Raw genomic sequence first — 22,248 nt, forward strand, 5'->3', positions numbered from 1 at the left:
CCATGAGAGAGTCAGTTCAAAAATAAGCCAGGCACGCGCCGTCCAAAGGAGTGCTGAGGACCCAGTTTCAGCTACTAATGTCTGTTGGCAGGACGCTTTAGTGCCTTTCCACAAGGCATCTCACACATGGCAGGTGGGTCCCCATGCACACCCTCCCCAGCAAGGGATGAGAGAGAGAGAGAATAGAAGATGCACTTTTATCTTTTTTTTTTTCTGGGTAACACAAACCAACCCTGGTACAATATGTGAAGTGTGAATATCAGGAGGCAGGACCATCAGCAACTGGCTGCCACGACACATGAAAAATTAACATACTGACACATCCAATTTTGATCACCTGAAAGATGTGCCTGGCTGGGGTTAAACTGGAAGGAAGGATCAAAACAACCTAGTTGCTCTGTACTGAATTGTGTCTCTCCACCCCCTCCACACACAACTTGCCCAAGTTCTTATGCTGAAGCCCTAACCCCCAATGGGATGGTATTTAGAGATGGAGCCTTTGGGAGGCAATTTGTTTAGATGGGGTCATAAGGGTGAGGTCTCCATGATGGCATTAGTCATGAGACCTTATGATAAGAGACCAGAGAGTTTGCTCTTTCCTCCACGTGAGGATACGGTGAGAAAATGGTCATCTGCAAGCCTGGGAGAGAGCTTTCGCCAGGAACCAAAATGACACACACCTTGATCTTGGACTTTCTAGCCCCCAGAACAGTGAGAAATAAATACGTGTCGTTTAATCCACCCAGTCTGTGGTATTCTTTTCTTTTTATAATGGCAGCCCCAGCTAAGACACTAAATAATCAACAAAGTCCTGATGTTGAGACAGAATGTCTAAGCCATGAAAGAGCTTTTGAGGCATGGAATTAGACAAACCCGACTTAAATCTCAGCTCTACCATTTACAGTAGAGATATTAAGGACTCAGAACTCAAGTTTCTTTATTATAAAATTGAGATTAGCAATGCACACTTTAGAGTTGGTGAAGATTAAATGAGATGAGGTGCGCATCAGGGTTCCTAACATAGAGTGAGCACAAATATTAAGTAATATTGCCAAGTGAGCTGAAGCACACTCTAATTATTTTGGTCCCCAGTAGTGCCAACTATGTTTCTTGTAGCCGTAGCTACAGAAAGAATATGCATTTAAATTATGTCTCTCTTCCTAGCAACCTCTGTGAAAATAATCATGCACAGCTATCAGATGCTTAATATGACAGCAATTGCACTGAAAGAATTTTGCAATTTTCTGCGTACTGCTTAAGCTCCATGAATTGCTTTCTTTTGTCAAAAGAAAATTTGTGACTCTTCTGCAGAATTGGAAGATATATTTCAGTGAATGCTCTGTGTGCATTCTCACTTCATGATTATATTGTTAATAGAGCCCTATCTCCATTTAATAAATTGATTATTTTATGTTTTCAACTACCAGTAGTCAATTAAAATTTCACTGGAAGACACCTAAGAAATAGTTTCCTTATGAGTTGAATTGCAGCTTTCTCTGTTTCAGAAAAGTGTTAGGTGATGGAGTGAGGAGAGAAAAACAAATAGGAGCCTGAATGTAACTTTTTTTTCTTAAACTGAAGTATATGCCTCAAAGAAAATCTCTCTCTCTCTGACATAATTCCATATATGTTTCAGCTTCCGAGTGGTTATCATGCAAATCTGATAAAAAGAAACTGTATCATTATCAGAGAAATGGCACAGGCCAAATGATATTTTAGCCTTCAAATTAAATACACAGAGTGATTTAATACTTTCTAGTAAGTTTTTTCATCTAGGAAAAGAAAAAAATGAAGTATAATGATTAGCTAAAATGAGAAATACTGCAAATTAATATGTTATCTGTTGTCTTTTTTAGAAGGAAATGAGTCAAATTCAAATTTCCCTTTTATTTAAACAGGGTTTCGTTTGACCTTCGTGAAGTTGTTACTCGGTATCACTACATAAGAAGAGTGAAATAGAGCAAATGGCTCATAGAGACATGGAAGATGCTCTCGAGGGTTAAAAGAAGATGGCCAGTTAACCAACAGGATATTACTTTTACAATTGTAGCCTAATTTTTAAAAATGGATTCCTAACGACTTCAGTCGATATAAATGCAAGTACACAGAGTACTTTAACAGAGACTTCCTAGAAGTAGTGATATTAAAGGAGATTAAAGGAAGGTAGAAAGAAAAATCAAACATTAATTTTTTTTTTTTTTTTGCGGTACGCGGGCCTCTCACTGTTGTGGCCTCTCCCGTTGTGGAGCACAGGCTCCAGACGCGTAGGCTCAGCGGCCATGGCTCACGGGCCCAGCCACTCCGCGGCATGTGGGATCTTCCCAGACCGGGGCACGAACCCGTGTCCCCTGCATCGGCAGGCAGACTCTCAACCACTGCGCCACCAGGGAAGCCCAAACATTAATGTTTGATGTCATTATACATATTGACAAAGCATCAGCTTCAATAGGCATACATGTTGAGAATCTTTCAAATAATGAAGACAGAAACAAATCAAAGAGCTCAAGCATCACTAAAGTTCCAAGACTGCCAGAAATCAAACATTTGTTTTGGTTTCTCTTCACTGAACATGATACCTGAGAAAATCAAGCTTACTCCCAATTATTCCTTGTATAGGAACAAGTTCAATTAGAATGTAGAACTCCCAAGGCAGGATAATAGTACCTACAATAGTGCCCGGCACAGAGCAGACAATTAATTAATATTCGTTGACTGACTGATATAACAAAAGAACAAATCTACCCAAATTATCCCTCCTTAGAAAAACATGAGGTCAGCTTAGTATTTATATCTAAATTAAGTTCTTAGCCACTCCCACCTTCATGACCAGAAACTCAGGCCCCGTCTTCCACCTGAAATGCTAAGGAATACGTCACATATGTTTCAGATCAGTCTGACCTACTTACATAGGCCACTGTGCTTCCTTGCTCTCCCCAGGGGAGGGCAGCTGCTGCCCCACGTCCGGACCTCACTACTCAGGTCAAACTCCCTTGCTCTGCCCTGCTGCCTGCAGCTTTCATTACACACAGCCGACCTCTGCACTGCTCTGGGCTCCACTGCTGCGGCCCAACCACTTGCTTGCTGTCACCTTACTTAGACATGTTCTCACACTCCTGCCCCTTAGTGCCTGGTGTTGTAACTTGTTCTGTGAAATAGGAAAACAGGACTCCCTTCTCTGCATTCTGCAGTGGGAGGGGTTTTCACAGCGTAGGCCACTGGGTCTCATTCAGTTCCCCATTTTACAGAGAACAAAACCCCAAATCTTCCAGCGGTTTACAAGACCCTTTGTGATTTGGCTGGTCCCTGGATATCTTTCCAACATCATTTTTGTACTCCTCTCTCACGCCACTCCAGCTACACCAGTCAGCTGTCCCTTCATCCTGGACTACACGCCTTTAAATAGATCTGCTTGACCCAGGTCACTGTATTGTGCTCCGTTTTGAGGTTTCTTAATAGGATTTGTGCTGCCTGGGATTATCTTTTATAGTTCTTTATTTTGTTTATTTTCTATATTCCTGGAAAAAAATAGACAACTATTAGGGCAAGATTTTGTTTGATTATCAGTCTATTTTCCCTCTTGATCAGTGGGTACAAGAATAGTCAGTCAATAAATAAATAAATAGGTAAGCAGGTAAATAAGTAGACAGATAGATAGATAGATGATAGATAAATGCTACTAATGCATCCTAATCTCATGCAAATAAGTGGATGCAAACAGATCCTGTGGTGTGGAGGGAGGAGGTCTTATACTTAAGTACTGTACGATACTCTTCCAAATTGTATTCAGTACAGCCTGGACACTACATAGTTAAAACTGAACAACATCTCTAGTGATAAATTTAAGATGCTGGATATGTTTTTGATTTTATCACTAACAGCAGGCTGAGTCACTAATGTGGACAAATTCCCATTCTCCTATGTTCCCCAGGTCCCTTTTACATTAATCGATTTTTTTCCCTTTTGTGAATGGAGGAAAAAGGAGGAATTCTGTTAGGGCCTGAATCTGAAAGGACCAATGCATGCAGAGACAAAGCATGTAATCCTGGTTTCAACCTTATGAACTAAATGATTAATTTCAGAAGTTGGAAACTGATGGCCTACTGGACCTAAATCAAGCTTGCTGTCATTTTTTATTTTGGCATACATTATTTTTAAAAAATAATATTGATGTAAAATGATACATAAGTATATATAATTAAATAATATAATATACATTTTGTATATATACTTGTGTATGTATATATATAATTTTTGTGCTTATAGGCACACCTCAGAGATATTGCAGGTTTGGTTCCTAACCACTGAAATAAATCCAGTATCACAATAAAGTAAGTCACAGGGAGTTTTTTGTTTCCCAGTGCATATTAAAGTTATGTTTATACTACACTGGAGTCTATTAAGTATGTAGTAGCATTGTGTCTAAAACAATGTATATACCTTAATTAAGAAATACTTTATTGCTAAAAAATGCTAACCGTCATCCAAGCCTTCAGTGAGTTGTAATCCTTTTGCAATAACAACAAAAATCACTGATCAAGATCACCATAACAAATAAAATAATAAATTTTAAACATTTGAAATATTGCAAGAATTATCAAAATGTGACACAGGGACACAAAATGAGCAAATGCTGTTGGAAAAATGGCACTGATAGACGTGCTCAATGCAGGGGGTTGTCACAAACCTTCAATTTGTAAAAACCACAATAAATATCTGCAAAATGAAATAGATTGAAGTGAAATAAAACAAGGTATGCTGTGTATGTATGTGTATCTGTGTACGTCTCTGTGTGTTCGTGTGTGTATTAGTTGCTATATCTAAAAAGTTATGGCATTTCCCATAAAAATCTGAATATCCAGCTTTCCTTGATAGTTCTGGCCAACACTGGGTATAAACTTCCATGTGATAATTATCAGATGAAATTGAGGAGCAGGTGTGTCCCTTAGGATAAGCTTTGCCTAGCTCACCAGAGGCAAGACGTTGCTTTTTGTTTTACACTGGCTCTAATTCATGCATCTATATTACTGTATTGGCTCATTAGGCATTTAAGTTTGCTATCCATTTTGAAGTCAATTTGGTTAAATCAGATAGTGTTTGGCTAAAACCTTTTGATTAAACTGACTGCATTTTCTTTTTTAGTTATTTTTATTTATTTTTCAAATGCTAGTTTAATTTGATAGCCTCAAGTTTTCATGTGATTATTAAAGAATTTTCTATGTGCAGTCCAATTTACATATTAAATTGTATATTTAGAGAACAAAAATTACCGGTTATTTTTGCTGACTTAGTTGACTCTTGTAGTAACATGCAATTTTTGGAGAAAGGACAGCCTCTTCAATAAGTGGTGCTGGGAATACTGGACAGGTACATGTAAAAGTATTAGATTAGATCATTCCCTAACACCATACACAAAAATAAGCTCAAAATGGCTTAAAGACCTAAATGTAAGGCCAGAAACTATCAAACTTTTAGAGGAAAACATAGGCAGAACACTCTATGACATAAATCACAGCAAGATCCTTTTTGACCCACCTCCTAGAGAAATGGAAATAAAATAAAAAATAAACAAATGGGACCTAATGAAACTTCAAAGCTTTTGCACAGCAAAGGAAACCATAAACAAGACCAAAAGACAACCCTCAGAATGGGAGAAAATATTTGCAAATGAAGCAACTGACAAAGGATTAATCTCCAAAATTTACAAGCAGCTCATGCAGCTCAATAGCAAAAAAACAAACAACCCAATCCAAAAATGAGCAGAAGACCTAAATAGACATTTCTCCAAAGAAGATATACAGACTGCCAACAAACACATGAAAGAATGCTCAACATCATTAATCATTAGAGAAATGCAAATCAAAACTACAACGAGATATCATCTCACACCAGTCAGAATGGCCATCATCAAAAAATCTAGAAACAATAAATGCTGGAGAGGGTGTGGAGAAAAGGGAACCCTCTTGCACTGTTGGTGGGAATGTAAATTGATACAGCCACTGTGGAGAACAGTATGGAGGTTCCTTAAAAAACTACAAATAGAACTACCATATGACCCAGCAATCCCACTATTGGGCATATACCCTGAGAAAACCATAATTCAAAAAGAGTCATGTACCAAAATGTTCATTGCAGCTCTATTTACAATAGCCCGGAGATGGAAACAACCTAAGTGCCCATCGTCGGATGAATGGATAAAGAAGATGTGGCACATATATACAATGGAATATTACTCAGCCATAAAAAGAAACGAAATTGAGCTATTTGTAATGAGGTGGATAGACTTAGAGTCTGTCATACAGAGTGAAGTAAGTCAGAAAGAGAAAGACAAATACCGTATGCTAACACATATATATGGAATTTAAGAAAAAAAATGTCATGAAGAACCTAGGGGTAAGGCAGGAATAAAGACACAGACCTACTGGAGAACGGACTTGAGGATATGGGGAGGGGGAAGGGTGAGCTGTGACAGGGCGAGAGAGAGGCATGGACATATATACACTACCAAACGTAAGGTAGATAGCTAGTGGGAAGCAGCCGCATGGCACAGGGATATCGGCTTGGTGCTTTGTGACCGCCTGGAGGGGTGGGATAGGGAGGGTGGGAGGGAGGGAGACGCAAGAGGGAAGAGATATGGGAACATATGTATATGTATAACTGATTCACTTTGTTACAAAGCAGAAACTAACACACCATTGTAAAGCAATTATACCCCAATAAAGATGTTAAAAAAAAAGTTGGTGAAATATTTTTCATTCCTGTCATGTTAAATGTAATATTCTAAAATATATTACATAACTATTTGATAAGCAAGATTTTTTGTATTATGTTGTATATGCAACTGTAGTATGTTCCATGAAGTATAGCATGGGACATTATGCTAGACTGGGCTGAACTTGCATTAATTCCATAGTCAAGAATTAATTTTTAGAATAAATTTCAGATACTTTCCCCATTTCTCTTGCCGTTGAACTCTCTTGCATCAAATTATTGGGAAATAAGTGGAAAAATGAGCTATATAAAGGCTGTGATTAGTTGTGTTCTATTAATATTGATGAAATTGGTTACAGGTGTTTGGTTGATTGGTTGTTTATTTCATATTCCTTCTCCCAACTTTGCTCTGGATTCTCTAAAGAAATGTAATTTCACAAATGAAAGATTCATAGAGAGAGGATGAGTTAACTTATGATCTAGTATCTCTTTTATCTCTAAATAAAGAGATAAGCATTTTAAGCCACTGTAAGTTCAATTTTCCATAACTTGGCTGCAATGAAAAAAACAAACAGATGCATCACAATTATATTAAGAATGGCATTATTTTTGGTGAAGTCAAATGTGAAATATGCAGCTTCTGACTTTCTTCCGGCAACCTAAACAATAAGTAATCTTTTGCTCTGATCATGCCCCAAATGGAAACTGGCAAATGACTAATAATTCTAGGAGAACATTTTTGTTATAATTTTAAAGATTTTTCTTATTACAAGCAATAAAGAAAAATAGAACAAATGAGACAAGATGTTAATGGTTTGTGGAAGCAGAGCCACATTACTTCTAAGTTTCTCAATCAAGGAATTCATCAGAGTGATCTGTCAAAATGAGTGATATAAATTTATGAACTAAATTCAGCTACAGAGTAAGTGATGTACTACAAAGAAAGACACATTGCAAACAAGGAGGCTTTGTTTCCTGTTTACATAATTGAAAAGATTAAGTGTAAAAATAATGAAATCTCTTTTGTTCAATTTGGCATAATTCCATTCTCTCAGCTGCACTCTCCCTAGGTTTTTACAATATGTAAATGTGCTTTAATGTTTTCTTAATGCCTATACACTCTGTTAAATAATAAAGTGAGCTATTTGAGAAAAATGGTTATTGAAAATCAAAGTTAATTATTAATGAGTCACAATGTCCTTAATTTGTCTTACATACAAATGAATTTATTAATGGATCAAAAATAGTTTTAAACGCATAATTTCAGGAATAAAAGATAACCAGTGAGGATTTATATTTCACAGGAATAAAGATGAGGATGTAGAGAATGGACTTAAGGACATGGGGAGGGGAAAGGGTAAGCTAGGATAAAGTGAGAGAGTGGCATGGACATACATACACTACCAAATGTAAAATAGATAGCTAGTAGGAAGCAGCCGCATAGCACAGGGAGATCAGCTTGGTGCTTTGTGACCACCTAGAGGGGTGGGATAGGGAAGGTGGGAGGAAGACGCAAGAGGGAGGAGATATGGGGATATATGTATATGTATAGCTGATTCACTTTGTTACACAGCAGAAACTTACACATCATTCTAAAGCAATCATACTCCAATAAAGATATTAGGAAAAAAAGAAAGAGATAATTAATTGGCTATCTTCTGATCAGAAAGTAATTGCCGGGGCTTCTCTGGTGGCACAGTGGTTAAGAATCCATCTGCCAATGGAGGGGACACAGGTTCGAGCCCTGGTCTGGGAAGATCCCACATACCGTGGAACAACTAAGCCCGTACTCCACAACTACTGAGCCTGCGAGACACAACTACTGAGCCCGCGTGCCAGAACTACTGAAGCCCGCGTGCCTAGAGCACTCCACAACAAGAGAAGCCACCGCAATGAGAAGCCCGTGGACCGCAATGAAGTGTAGCCCCCGCTCGCGGCGACTAGAGAAAGCCCACGTACAGGCACAAAGACCCAATGCAGCCAAATAAGTAAATAAATAAATGTCCTTTTTTGTAAAGAAAATAATTACCTGTAGAATTATAAGATCTTAGAATTTGATACCCAAAATTAATTCTTTTTCTTTTAAAAGTATTAATGGTTAGGATTTTAAAATTTATTTAACATGGACAGTATCTCAATTATTGACATATATTGAAATTATAGTCACCAAAATCCTATGTATTTTTCATATCCTTGACTGAGCCATGTCTGATTCCTGTATTTGTCTTTTTCCTTTTTTTTTTTTTTGATTCTTATTATAAGACCTTATGTTTGGCAACATTAAAAAAAATCCATTCTATTAGATTTGGTTCATTTTCCTATATAACAATATCTTCTTAAATACGAATCTATAACATGGTATATTAGCAATGTCTTTTTTGTTCCGTGTTGGCTGCATCATTGGTGGCTTCAGTCAAATTATTATTGATATGCTGAAAACACCTCAGATCACATTAATATGTTGAAAAGACATCATATCTTGCTAGCATCCACTAAACATCTTCTATATTGACATCAATCTATTAATCTGCACTTTAGTGTGTGAGAGCAGAAAACATGCACTCAGCCACTTATTAACCCATCCAATTCTATTTTTGTTAGTCCAAATATTTCATAATAAGATGTCATGAAAATCCTTGCAGAAAGCCTTCTATAAACTGCATGTACCAGTCTAATATTCACCTCAAAAAGGAAATAGTGGACTTGTATATGTCCTTAGCAAGGTTTTCAACAAATCTTTTTTTCGTATCTTATATATAAAAGAATAAAAGTGAGAAAAAGGCTGCTCTGTTTTGACTTGCTTTCATTAAATAAACACAACCTTTTCTCAGTGCTCACAAACAATTTATTTTATAATTTCATGCAGAGTCTTGTTTGGAATTAACATCAAACATATCAGATTGTAATTAGCAGCATCTTTCTTCATTCTCTTTTTGTCAATTCATGCATTATTTACATATACCATGGACAATCAGTGCTTTGCCCATTTTCATGGTTTATGAAAGAATCTATGCAATCAGTCCACCATTTCTTCTCCAAGATATCACCATTTTAAGGTGCAATTCACATGGGCCAGGTGTCCAGCCCATTTGGAGTACCAAAGTATTGACTTGGAGTTCAATTTCCCTAGAGTTTATTTCTGTCTACTCAGTTTAAAATATTGATATTTCACTTCACAAAAGACATTATTAAATAAAATTGAAAGTATTCCACATTCTGTCATTTATTATCATTTATTATCATTCCATGAATCCCAAGTGAACGGGGTATCCATTTCCTGGTCTTTGCTCCAACTTTTATTAATGTCATTAATGTTTCCCTCATTCTAAATGTTATTTACAGCTATCATTATGGGTTCAGCCCATTTTCTCTAGTATTTCTGTAGGTGGTAGGAAAATAAAAGCAAGGGTTTACTTTCAGATTCTGTTTTTTCCTTTTTTTTGTTTTTGCCCAGGCTTATGCATTACAAACTTTTTATTTCCATGCCATTTAATATTTCTAGGTATATGGTATATCTGCTTCTACTTCAAGCTCTCAAATCACTATTTTTTTTAATGGGAGGGTTATGTACAAATTTATAGACTAGAAAAATCAACTCTAGTTCACACACAACTACAACTCTTAATGACTTGTGTGTATTGAGCTGAGAAATTTAACAAGAACTGTTCTGTATATTTGGCACATATAAGTTCCTTCATTTACTCCAAACTCTGTGAAGTAAAGATAATCATCATCCCCACATTACAGATGAGAAAACCAAGGCATAAATAGGCTAAGTCTCTTATCCAAGGTCACACAGCTGGTAAGTATGAGAGAACCAGTAGATGAATCTAACCAATCTATTTCCAGAGCTTGACCATGCTTAGCCAGTTTACAATAATACCATTTCTCATATTTAGCTCAAGATTATCTGAATGCTTCCTTTCTGATTCTTATCACTTATCACTAACCAACAAATTCTTCAATTTTGTTTGAAATAGACGCTCATCACTGCTGCTTGCTTTAGGAAATAATTTTGTCCATTAGGCAAGAATTTGTCAATATTCTGCTTTAAGGAGAGTAAGTGTGCAGTCTCCATCACCGATACCCATTCCCAGTGCTATGATGTGCCACAAACCCTCCCCCATTTAACTAGCTTAGAACCTTCTGTATGTCCCTTAAATAATATCTCTTTATTAATGTTTTCTCTATACCTCTTTATTTCAATCTTCTCTAACATACTAGATTTCCAGTAAATGGGCACCTACTTGACACATGGTCTGCTCCAATTAGGTCAAATTCTTATTAAAGAAACCCATATTTCAATCACGTATCTTAACCCACCAAATTTGATGAGTTACCATAGAATTTGTGTCATTATGCCCCTATCTACACATTAGAATATTGGAAATCCAAGGCCATGTGTTTTACTTATGGCTATCCTCAAACTATTTCCTTTAGAAGGGTCTGGTAAGCTCTCTATTAAGAAAGCAATGAAAAGGAAGGGAATTTCCATTTTACTGAATCATCTGGATGTATGATTTCCTCATTCAAAGTTTTCAACAAGTCTTCATTCATGCATTAATGGAAAATAGGGGCTAGTGCAAGTAAGGAGACTCCTGTCCTAGATGTGGTTCTATCACCAACTTTCTTTATGAACTTTACCAGATCTTTTGAATGTCTCCTTTAGTCATAATATATTCATAACATTGGTTATTGTATGTAAAAGTATCTTTAAGTGGTAAAGAAGCATTGTTAAGCTATGCCATTGTAATTAATCAGCTCTTCATTCATAACTGAATATAGACAATTTGCTGAGCATGGTTGTGAATGAATGTCACAAAACCGATAGATGCATAAAGAATCAAATAATAATAATACCTGATTGCATATACTAATTTTTTTTTTTTGGCCACGCAGCATACGGAATCTTAGTTACCCGACCAGGGATCAAACCCATGCCCCCTGCAGTGGAAGTGGGGAGTCCTAACAACTGGACCACCAGGGAATTCTCGCATATACTAAATATTAGATACCTGGTAGAAGTTATAACTCTGTACTGTAATAGGTTCTTATAAAAAAAAGTTGGTAGAAATATACCCATGAACATATTGTTACTTACTAGATGAGAAATAAAAGATTTTAACGAGACTATAGCTCAGCAAAAGAAACCAGCTATCTTAAACAATAGCTGGTGATGATAAAGGTATGTTTTCTTTCCTTTGGAAGAAACAGAGCTGGCTTCAAAGACATCTAGTGAAAATGGCCGATGACCTAAACAGTAGAAACAAAGCCTAAAGGAGAAAAGGCTATCTATCTTTATTGTATTAACTATTTGGTTCCTAATCTTCTACTTTTGTCTTTTAGTTTTTATTCTTATGTAAAATAATGGGTTTATCTTCCCCTTTCTCTTTCAAATTTTGTTGTCATTTAATTCTTATAGAACACTAAATTTGTTCACCCAATGCATTATGATACAAATTAAATGATAGAGAAATACATTAGGAGACATTAGAACATGTCCTTCTCATAAATTTTCAGATATAAATGGTATCCAGACCTATCGTTTATAAGGTTTCCATGTTTATATATTTCATTGTATAAAAATAAATACATGGAATCTTTTTCATCATTTTCTAAAGAGCTATTTTTTAAAAAGTTCTGATCTTCTGGTTAAATAATAATGAAAACTTATAGACAAATTATAACATCAACGAGTGAAATGGAAAGTTACCCTCAGGAGAACGACTTGTATAATTGTTATAGAATAATACAAACTTTAATTTGATTTACTGATTACATGCGTATGCCAAATTTCTGTTTTTTTCTTCTTCCTTAATAATTGATAACCTAGTTGAGAGCAGAATTACAAAAGTGCAAGACAGAACGTAATGATTTAATAGAGCATTAATGCTTTAGTTTTAGTTTGGGAGTAGTGGAGAGCTAGTAATGGGTACTGCCTGAAATGGTATTTTTCCCAATCATGTTATAATTTTATTTAACTAAATATTTTTAAAAAATATGAATCAATAGCTTACCTTAGAACAAATACATTTAAAAAAAAAAATCACCTAAAGGATGAAAACATAGTTTATTTACTCCTAACTGAAATGGTCAAACTGAATAGTGTCCTCATTTTAATACAATTGAAATTAAAGAATTTTTAAAAAAAATTTTTATACTGGAAGGCCTTTCCAAACATGCAGGAATCATGATCTTAGATTACCACATTGACCACAAAGGCTAGCTCAAAATGCTCTGTGTATGTAAGTCAATTGCTTTGGTGGATACTGTAAATAGATATTACAATTAATATTTATTTCTATCATTAGAATACATTTAGAGAAAAATTTTGTTGGCTTTATGATATGCCCTGGAAGATGCTATTGGAGTATAGAGGCTATATGGGGGTTCACTGTTATATATCTTTTTATAAATTACAAAGATGTGGTGGTGGTGAATTCTCAATTTTCCTATGTGATTTTTTCATCATTATCAAGCTTATACAATTAGAATAAACGGTTACAGTCCACAGATGAATGTGCTCACAACTCTAGGCATGGAATGAGTCAGCAGGTTGTACAGCAGAATCAGGTGCTAATTAACTCTTCCTTAGGTAGAGCTTCCTTAGGTAGAGGCACCTGGCTGGTAATACTAGAAGAGTATTTAAATGCTGGTCACACTGTACCCATCTCTATATTCTCAAAGCATAAAGAAGACCAGCCAATGATTCTAGTACATATTCTTAATATCTTATTTGATAAATTGCCTATACTCTTTGGCACATTGTAAATATATATATAAAATAACTGAAATAAAATAAAGGTTCACAAGCCAAATTCAATTTTTCATAGTGATCACTCATTTCCAGAATATATTGCATCTTTAAAAACTACTCAGAAATAATGGAGCATATAATGGGACTATGAAAATGTTCATGCTAAGATTCAGATAATGTTCCCACTGTTGTTTTCTTATATCCCTCACTTATTTCGTGGCTTTCTTCATGTCATGTGATACCTAAGTAAATGAGAAATTCAGAATAAATGAATTTTCTTTGCCAGATTTTCAGTTTTATGAAAGTAGTAAAACGAGAAACCTTAAAAACGACATACACATACAAAACGCAATGAGTTTTTCAAATATTTTCATATATATTCCAAGTTCTTACACTGGTACAATCAATTTATAGTTGTTTTCTGTAAACATGAATTGACAACTTATAATGGATGAAGGTCTTTGGGGCGCATGAAGTAAAATGCTATGGTAGGTTCAGCATTAATTCAGGGGAAAAAATTGATTTCATCATCAGTTCCCATACTGTCTGCTTCTGGCTTTATGTAAATCTAATAACAATTCTCTGGGTCAGACTATTCATTTGCAAAATGGGAATGAATGTGCTTTCCTTTTATTTAGAATAGACACAATAATGTGTTACATGTACCATTACATTACATCTGTGAAAGTCTCCACAAAATTCATATATATTATATATATATAATATATATGGAGATGGAGAGCAAAGTCTAGTAAATTAATCTTCCTGGAGAAAATATTGAACTGTAAGATATTTTGTTTCTTTTCCAATTTTAGTTGGTGCCACTTGTTAGATAAAGTAATGTCATGAATGGAGCTTGGTCTAGCCATTGGTTGCTTAAAATTTGAAAGCTAGTCTATATAAGAAAACTAATTTTAGAACTTATGGATTGGTCTTGTTATCACTGAAGCATCTTACTATAGTCATAGCTAATATATAATTTAAGTAATATCCTTTATCCTTCTCTATTATGGAACTATAATTCATGTTAGAGGTTTTCTGAAATGTACATTTCATTTGAAAACAAAATGTCAGATTATGATTTATTTCCATATGTTGATTCCCCTAAAAGAATACATGTCTGACAAGGAAGAAGACACCATGTGAATTGTTTCACTTTTGTGAAGAGGTTGTGTTTCTATCTAATAGAGAAGAGTCACCAGGCTGGCTTTCCTAATAGGCAGAAACAGGACAACAAAGGAGAATCACAGCACTCAGCAGTCTGCTGACCTACTTTGTTATATAACTCATCAGAGCTATGAATGCACTTTTTTTCTCAGTAAAGCTACATAGTGACTTGTCAGCAAATTAATTACATCTTGTTAGGGCTTTAAAACATTCTGTTAAGGCAACACATTGTACTTAGAAAAAAAATCAGTAATATAATACTATAATTTATAATGTATAGAATTCAAATCTGAAATACATTGCTAGACCTCAAGAGAGGAGAAATACATTTTTAATTAAGAGATATCTAGTTTCATGTCTTAATTATATTATCTCAGTTGTATTATTTCAATCAGTCATTATCTAATTAGTTTATGGGCTTTGTAAAACAAAAAGTGAATCTATTTTAATTTTATCTTTATGCATTTGCTAGAATATCAATAGATAATAATATAGTCATCCTAAATTTCAGTATTCTACTTGTATATGGGGAATTGCATATGAATAATATGTATTCCTTTTTTTTTTTCCAAATCATTCACTTAAAACCAATAAACAGCTCTTTTTACTCTAGCCCCCCAGCACACGTTTATTTTGACTATTACAGTTTTTGAGCTAAAAGTGACTGGAGTCTCAATCCCCACTCTTTGTCGAATGTTCCTGATCGAAAACCAGTTGACAGTAATGGAAATACAAGTCTCCCTATTTTGTGTCTCCACACCCCTTGGTTTATACCCCCTATAGTCTTTAAGCTCAATCCACATAAGGCTGCCACTAGCACACTGTTATGTGAGTTTAAAAAAAAAAAAAAAAAAGCACTCTCTGGGTGGCTAAATTAGGGAGGGAAAAATTGGAAGAATGGCCACATTTTCAAGTGTACCTGTCTTGGCAAGCAGAAAGAGGGCAATACTTCCTTAGCACTTGTCTCCTTGCTCTTTGGGCAGTGCTCACATTACAGAGGCCACAATTCAAATTTATATTAATGACTTTTGTACATAATTTTCTATTCATTTAGATTAGGAAATCTAATTATCTAATCTCTGTATAGTTTTCACACCTAGGAAGAAGTACTATGAACAAAAGCTCTTTAGAATGTAAGCACTCTGACAGCAGGGACTTTGTGTCATTCTCTCTGCTTGTTCAGCGCCTACAACAATGCCTGGCACAAAGCAGGTACTCAATAAGATTGCTTAAGTGAAAGAGTAAATAATATACCCTCATTTCATAGCTGAACTACAGTAAAGTTAATCGATTTGCCTAAAATCACAGAGGTTGCAGGGGTAGACGCAATTCTGGAATGTGTCTCTATAAATTCAATTCTGCCAGCTTTTTTCCCTCTCTATTCTGCTGTCTAGGAGAGCCAAGATAAGCTATATTATGGTGTGGTTTACACATTAAAAGACAAGCCTCTGGAGAGGAAAAAGATAACTGGAGGACTGCATAGCACCTCTTCACTGCTTAGACTTACAAGTAAAATATGATACTGTCACTCAGAGCCCACTGACCATCACTATCACAGGGCCCCATCCAACTGGAAGGGAGATAGAAAATGTGCATAGTGTGTGGCCTTTTGGTTATTAGTAAGTGTCCCTGACACATTGCCTCAAATGAAAATAAAATTGCACAGTAATCTAGATTTTTCAATCAAATCTCTTATTTTCTCCACATAGGTTTTATTAATTAGACTCTTCCAGACATTTTATATCTTTTTTTTTCCTCTGATAGTCTTAGTTAGTATTGTTCATACATTTTAACGTTTTGCTGAAAAATATTGTCATTTATATAGAAATGAAAGGCTCGAGAAGCTCATTGATTTGGATTTCATGAATTTTGAGTACGTTATATTGCCCACAAGTTGGTCAAGTGATTACATATCTTTGAAGAAATCATTTGATGTACACATTATTATAACACAAATTATCCAAGGAACAACATTTTAAATGCACAATAGAATAACTCCTTTACACATAATTTTCAAATGCTGCTGTTAATTACCCATTCGGTTATAAATAATTAATATTTATTTAGTAATATGTGCAAGAGTGGTACAGGACATGTGGGGTACGCAGATACTTATAAGGCACATTGCTTGACCTCTAGAATGGCATCTCTCAAGATGAAATAATGCATAGATTCCCTCAAATAACAAGAAAATAAAACATTATAAGGAATGATGTTTGAGTTGGCTTAAATCATTTTGAGGATGATATTACTCAAATAAACACAACTATAAAACTAGATATGTTTCTTATCCTTATAGTTCTTGTAAAGCTGAAACAGACATAAATTTACAAACAAAATATTAACAAAAATAAATTAATAAACACATCTCAATTTAAATTTATTGTGATGGATGATGTTTTGTTTTGTTTTGTTTGCTGAAACCAAATAGTTGTATACAAGGTAAATATAGTGATGATTATTATAGAACTAGTTTTCCTAGAGTATGTAGTTTAACACACAAATTATGTACTATGTAATGAATGACTTAGTTTTCAAACCTATTTCTCCATTTTGCCTATGGTGAAAAATTTGTACAACGTCTAATATCATGTCATTAAGCCTTCATTTGGTACAAATGGATCATGTATTTATTAAGCCTATATGCCAGAATTATTTTATATAGCACCTCATGGCACAATGCACTTCAACCACAAAGGTAAATTCAGATGCTGTATTTAGGTTGATACTAAATTCATAATATGCTTACATTGAAACATTTCAAACTATTGCCAACATGTATCCATATATTTACCAGATTGCTGGGAGAAACCCTGTAGACTCCTTGACAGGAAACCTGAAGATTTCAATTAGAGACGCATTGCTCTAGGAATGTATTATTTAGCTGCAAATCCTTCTTTATTCTGTAAAGTCATTCCCTAAATTATGTCAAGATTAATATGCAAGTTCAGATGCACTGTATTTTTTATTTTCTTAGTTAGATTCTCAAATGAGTATTTTATAATATTTTATAATTTAGACCAAAAACCCATTGCCTCTGATCCCTTTAATTATCAAATGTTACAATTTTAGTGTGTGTGATACACCTAAAACACAGTCACAAAATATCATGGGAATGACAAGATTTTCAAAATTAATCTTGTTAAACATTAATTATCTGGCAAATCCAAGATTTTCATTCAGACAGAAATCTATAATTCAAACATTTCTTGAATGAAACAAAAGCAAATATTACAAATGCATAGCAAGATTAATTCCTATTCAGGTTGCATTTTGCAAGTCAGTATCTCTTACCTCTTCAGTTCAAGTAGCCCACCATGGTTAGTGATTGACTTTTTTTAAATTAAGTTTTATTGAAGTATAGTTGCTTTACAATGTTGTGTTAGCTTCTACTGCACAGCAAAATGAATCAGTCATATATAAATGGAGTGACTGACTTTTTTAAAAACATTACTTAAGCAATTATTTTAGTGGAATTTGTAAGGACTGGAAAGGAATTAGCTAAGAAGAATTGGGCTTACTTCTATGGAATAAAATGCAGATTAGAAATAGTTAATATAACAATAAATATATTGAACAAATTACCAGTTAGTGATATAGTACAGTTATGGCAATGCCTCTGAATTTGTCATCTTAGGGCATATATGGATAACTAGCTAGTAATGTATAAATGTAGATAAGGATATAAATACAAATGTAAACATCATTAAGGAGGATTTAAATATATAGAGAGATAAGGGTATAGATATACATGCAAATGTGTTTAAGAAAGATTTAAAAAATATATATATGAAAATAAGAATATAGATATAAATGCAAAAATGGTTAAGGAGGATTCAAAATAGTACTTAAAAATATAAATCATTTAAGAGCATGATATGGAAAAGAAGGAAGGCATAAGGAATTCGCTGCACACTCTACCTAATCATTATCTTAAATCATTTAGTACCAATGTCAAATGTTAAAGCACAATTGTCAAGCCCAGACCCCAAAATGACTAGCATCAATCATGTCCTGCATCCACCCTGATCTGGCTTCCCAGTTTTGGCCTTCCCAATATGATTTTCTTTTTCTACATCTACGTCTCATATCAGTCTTGCCACTTTTTAGTATCAAAGCTCAAATGCTGATTTTCAAGTGACTTTTTACTATAATTGGTGTGCTGTGACTACAAGTTTCTTTTTTTGTAACTAGTTTTTTAAACTGTTTTCTATAATCTGTGCAACATAAGGTATTCTAACGTAGTTTAGAACAGAAATTATAGAGTCAGATAGATATGCATTCTAATCTTGATTCTATAATCTACTACATGTGTGACACTGAACAATTAGTTTAACCTCTAAAAATCTCAGTTTTCTGAACTGCAAAATGGAGGAAAATAGTGCATACCTCATTTTTCTGCTGTGAGGACCAAATAAGATAGCCTTTCTCAGAGCACTGGGGTTTGTATACAGTAAGCATGATATGTAAATATAGAGTGCTTTTTTCTTATATTGGACTTTCATTTCTCCTTTATAACCCTCTTTGTATGTAAATACACTTTTCTCTGTTTTGTTGTGATGGATGGAAGTTTTTTGAGAACTCAATAACTTTAGGATAGAAAATAATATCTTCAAGGTCAAAAGATACTATTGAGATTCTCTATTGATTAAAAATTGTCTTTTTTATGGTTATTATCTCCTTCATATCACTAATATTCACAATATAGAAGAATTTCTGGTCCTTATAGTTGAATGTAAGACTTAACTCTTTCCTACGCTCTACGTTAGAGTTAGACGTGGAAATAATATTAAATAAATGTGAAAGAAAATGGGAGCCAATTTCCTAAGTAAAACTGCAGCCAAAAAGAAAAAAACCCAAGAAGCAAATTGCAAATTCAGGAAAGGTATTTTGTTCAACATCAGAATATAGCAAAGGTTTGACTATGTTAGATTAAAAACAAACACAGACACAAATGGGCACATATACAGGCATTTAAAGAAAAATGAGCAAGACATTAAAATTTTTCTTCATTAAATGTGTTTACCACTACACATATTAACTAGTATATTTCCTAATATTATAATTATACAATTATATGCCATTTATGGATACCTAATAACAATTCCTTTACTCTTTCAATAATGACAATTGCTATTTTTTAAAAGATACATAGAGAAAATTTAAAATAATAATTATTTGCAAACTTAAATATTAGTTGGTGCCAATGATGAATCATCTTTTGGCAGCGGTGTTAGTGTTTTTTATAACTATTCACTCAGTCAGCCGTGAGTTTATAAGAGTCGTTGTTTTTTCCTCATCCCCAAATATCTTAGTACTGTCTTTATGTTTGCTCCTTCAGTGATAAGAAAAGTGACAGATCTATAATCAATGAGACTACACAGATTTGAAAAGAGAGTTCATCAAACTCCTTGGTTTGTTTTTTAGATACAGAAAGTTCCATAAAGAACATTTCTCAAACTTTTGATGATAAGTGACTAGGTTACAACAAATTACTATGTTTGGCACTGTTGTAGGCAGTGGAGATAAAGTATAGAACAAAATCCAGACAAATTCTTTGACTGAATGGCACTTATGCTCTGGTGTGGGGAACACAGAAAAATATAAATAACAAATAAGTGTGTGTGTGTGCATGCCCATGTGCGTGTGTGTTGCTAAATTCTTTTAAGATAAAATATAAACAAATTGGGTAATATATTAGGGTGGTTAGGGAAGGCTTCTGTGAGGCAGTGACATTTAAGCAGATATGAATGAAATGAAGGAGAGATCCAGGTGAATACTGGGCCTCAAAGAAAGGAGTGAAAGGAATAAAGAATGGAGGAAAGGAGGGAGGGAGGAAGGGAGAAAAATACATAGGCAAGAAGAGACAAAAGGGAGAAAACAAGACATTCTTCTCAACATGTGCTGTAACCCCTCTTGCCTTCAAACACAAAGCCTGAGCTTCATTGGTTAGGAGACAAAAATGTATATTCTTAAGATGTCTATGTCATTTTTACAATAACAATCTATGAAATTAATAATAGAACAGTCCGGAAAAGAAGAGGGTGTTCGATTTATGCCAAAGTTAAAATTCTGTGAAAGTCTCATAAAATTTACCACCTATAAAATGTGAAACATAAGAGAAGGCTATTCTGATGTGCAGTTAACTTAAATAACGTTTTATTAAATATAAGGTAATTAAAATGTAATGCAAGAAGAAAATATGAGAACTTAAAGAGAGAACAAATATCTGTGAATATATATATTAAAAATATTCACGGGCCTCCCTGGTGGCACAGTGGTTGAGAATCTGCCTGCCAATGCAGGGGACACGGGTTCGAGACCTGGTCTGTGAGGATCCTACATGCCGCGGAGCAACTAGGCCCGTGAGCCACAACTACTGAGCCTGTGTGTCTGGAGCTTGTGCTCCGCAACAAGAGAGGCCGCGACAGTGAGAGGCCCGCGCACCGTGATGAAGAGTGGCCCCTGCTCGCCGCAACTAGAGAAAGCCCTCGCACAGAAACGAAGACCCAACACAGCCAAAAATAAATAAATAATTAATTTTAAAAAAAATTCACAACTGTTTCATTCCTTTGTGAGTGTTGCACTATGTATATCAAAATGAATGCTCTTAAAATTAAATGTGAATATAAGTACACTTAACTATGTAAATCAAATTTCTATTTCACAGACATTTTTATATTTACATGTCTTTTATGGTAAAGTTTAAAGGCTATCTTTCCCATGATGTTTTCACTAGAAGGAAGTACTATCTGAAATATCATTGCATGTCATACATATCTCATTTGCATTTACATTGATGAAACATGTCTGCATGTTTACAATGCCTAGAATTGCATGTCTTGAACACAGTAAATGCTAAAATCATGTTGAAAGAAAGAAGTTATTCTGAGCAGTAGGCATTTTTAAAAGAATGTTGTACAATACTATGACTATATGTGTGTGTACCTTTGAAATAAAATGTCTCAATATACACAGAGTAAGATATCTAAAAAATAGAGGCTGTAACATATACATCCCCCTGGAACATTTCATGTAAATAAACTTTAGCTCTAGAAACAGAAACGTCTGATTTTATATCCATAGAAGCAAAATTAAGTTTTCTCTCACCATTTATGGGGCTAATTAGATCATTCTAACATAAATATTTAGAACTTGTTGGCAAAACGTAGAAAACACAGTGTAAAATAATACGAATTACTTACAACCATCTCATTTAGAGACACCCAGCAATCTGGTGGAAAGTCCTGCAGCAGTGGTACCAAGAACTGAAGACAGCCATCCCAGTGGCACAGGAGCAGCATCATGCCGATGAGGTTAAAAATTCTCACCACAGCGCTGGCGAGATCATATGTCATGTGGAAAATCTGTTGACCAAAATATAAAATCAATTCTTATAATCAAATTTTTAAAAGTCAAGAATACTACCAATGTCAGTAGACATTGACATTATATAGTGCAAGTATCAATTTAATAAAAATACAGAAAGAACTTTTACAAATAGAAACAGAGATTGCATGTCTTTATCCTTACATTGAGGTCTGGCACTCTATGAGTATTACAACCAACTGTGGGTTCTCCATGAGGAACAGAGGTGACATGAATACATTAAATCG

At 34.6% G+C, this 22,248-nt stretch overlaps 1 protein-coding gene across 1 annotated transcript in view; it reads right to left on the minus strand.

Annotated features, from left to right (window-relative positions):
* The window catches only part of HCN1 (hyperpolarization activated cyclic nucleotide gated potassium channel 1), a gene marked incomplete at both ends in the record, with an annotated part of 366,245 nt that overhangs the window by 142,304 nt on the left and 201,693 nt on the right, over positions 1-22,248 (minus strand). Inside the window, one exon of the mRNA XM_082651315.1 lies at positions 21,838-21,999. Within this exon, the coding sequence (XP_082507441.1) occupies positions 21,838-21,999 (162 nt within the window). The remainder of the gene's footprint in view (positions 1-21,837; positions 22,000-22,248) is intronic.

The sequence above is a fragment of the Grampus griseus genome (assembly GCF_964374135.1).
Source record: "Grampus griseus genome assembly, chromosome: 3".
In the NCBI taxonomy this organism is placed as follows: Eukaryota; Metazoa; Chordata; class Mammalia; order Artiodactyla; family Delphinidae; genus Grampus; species Grampus griseus.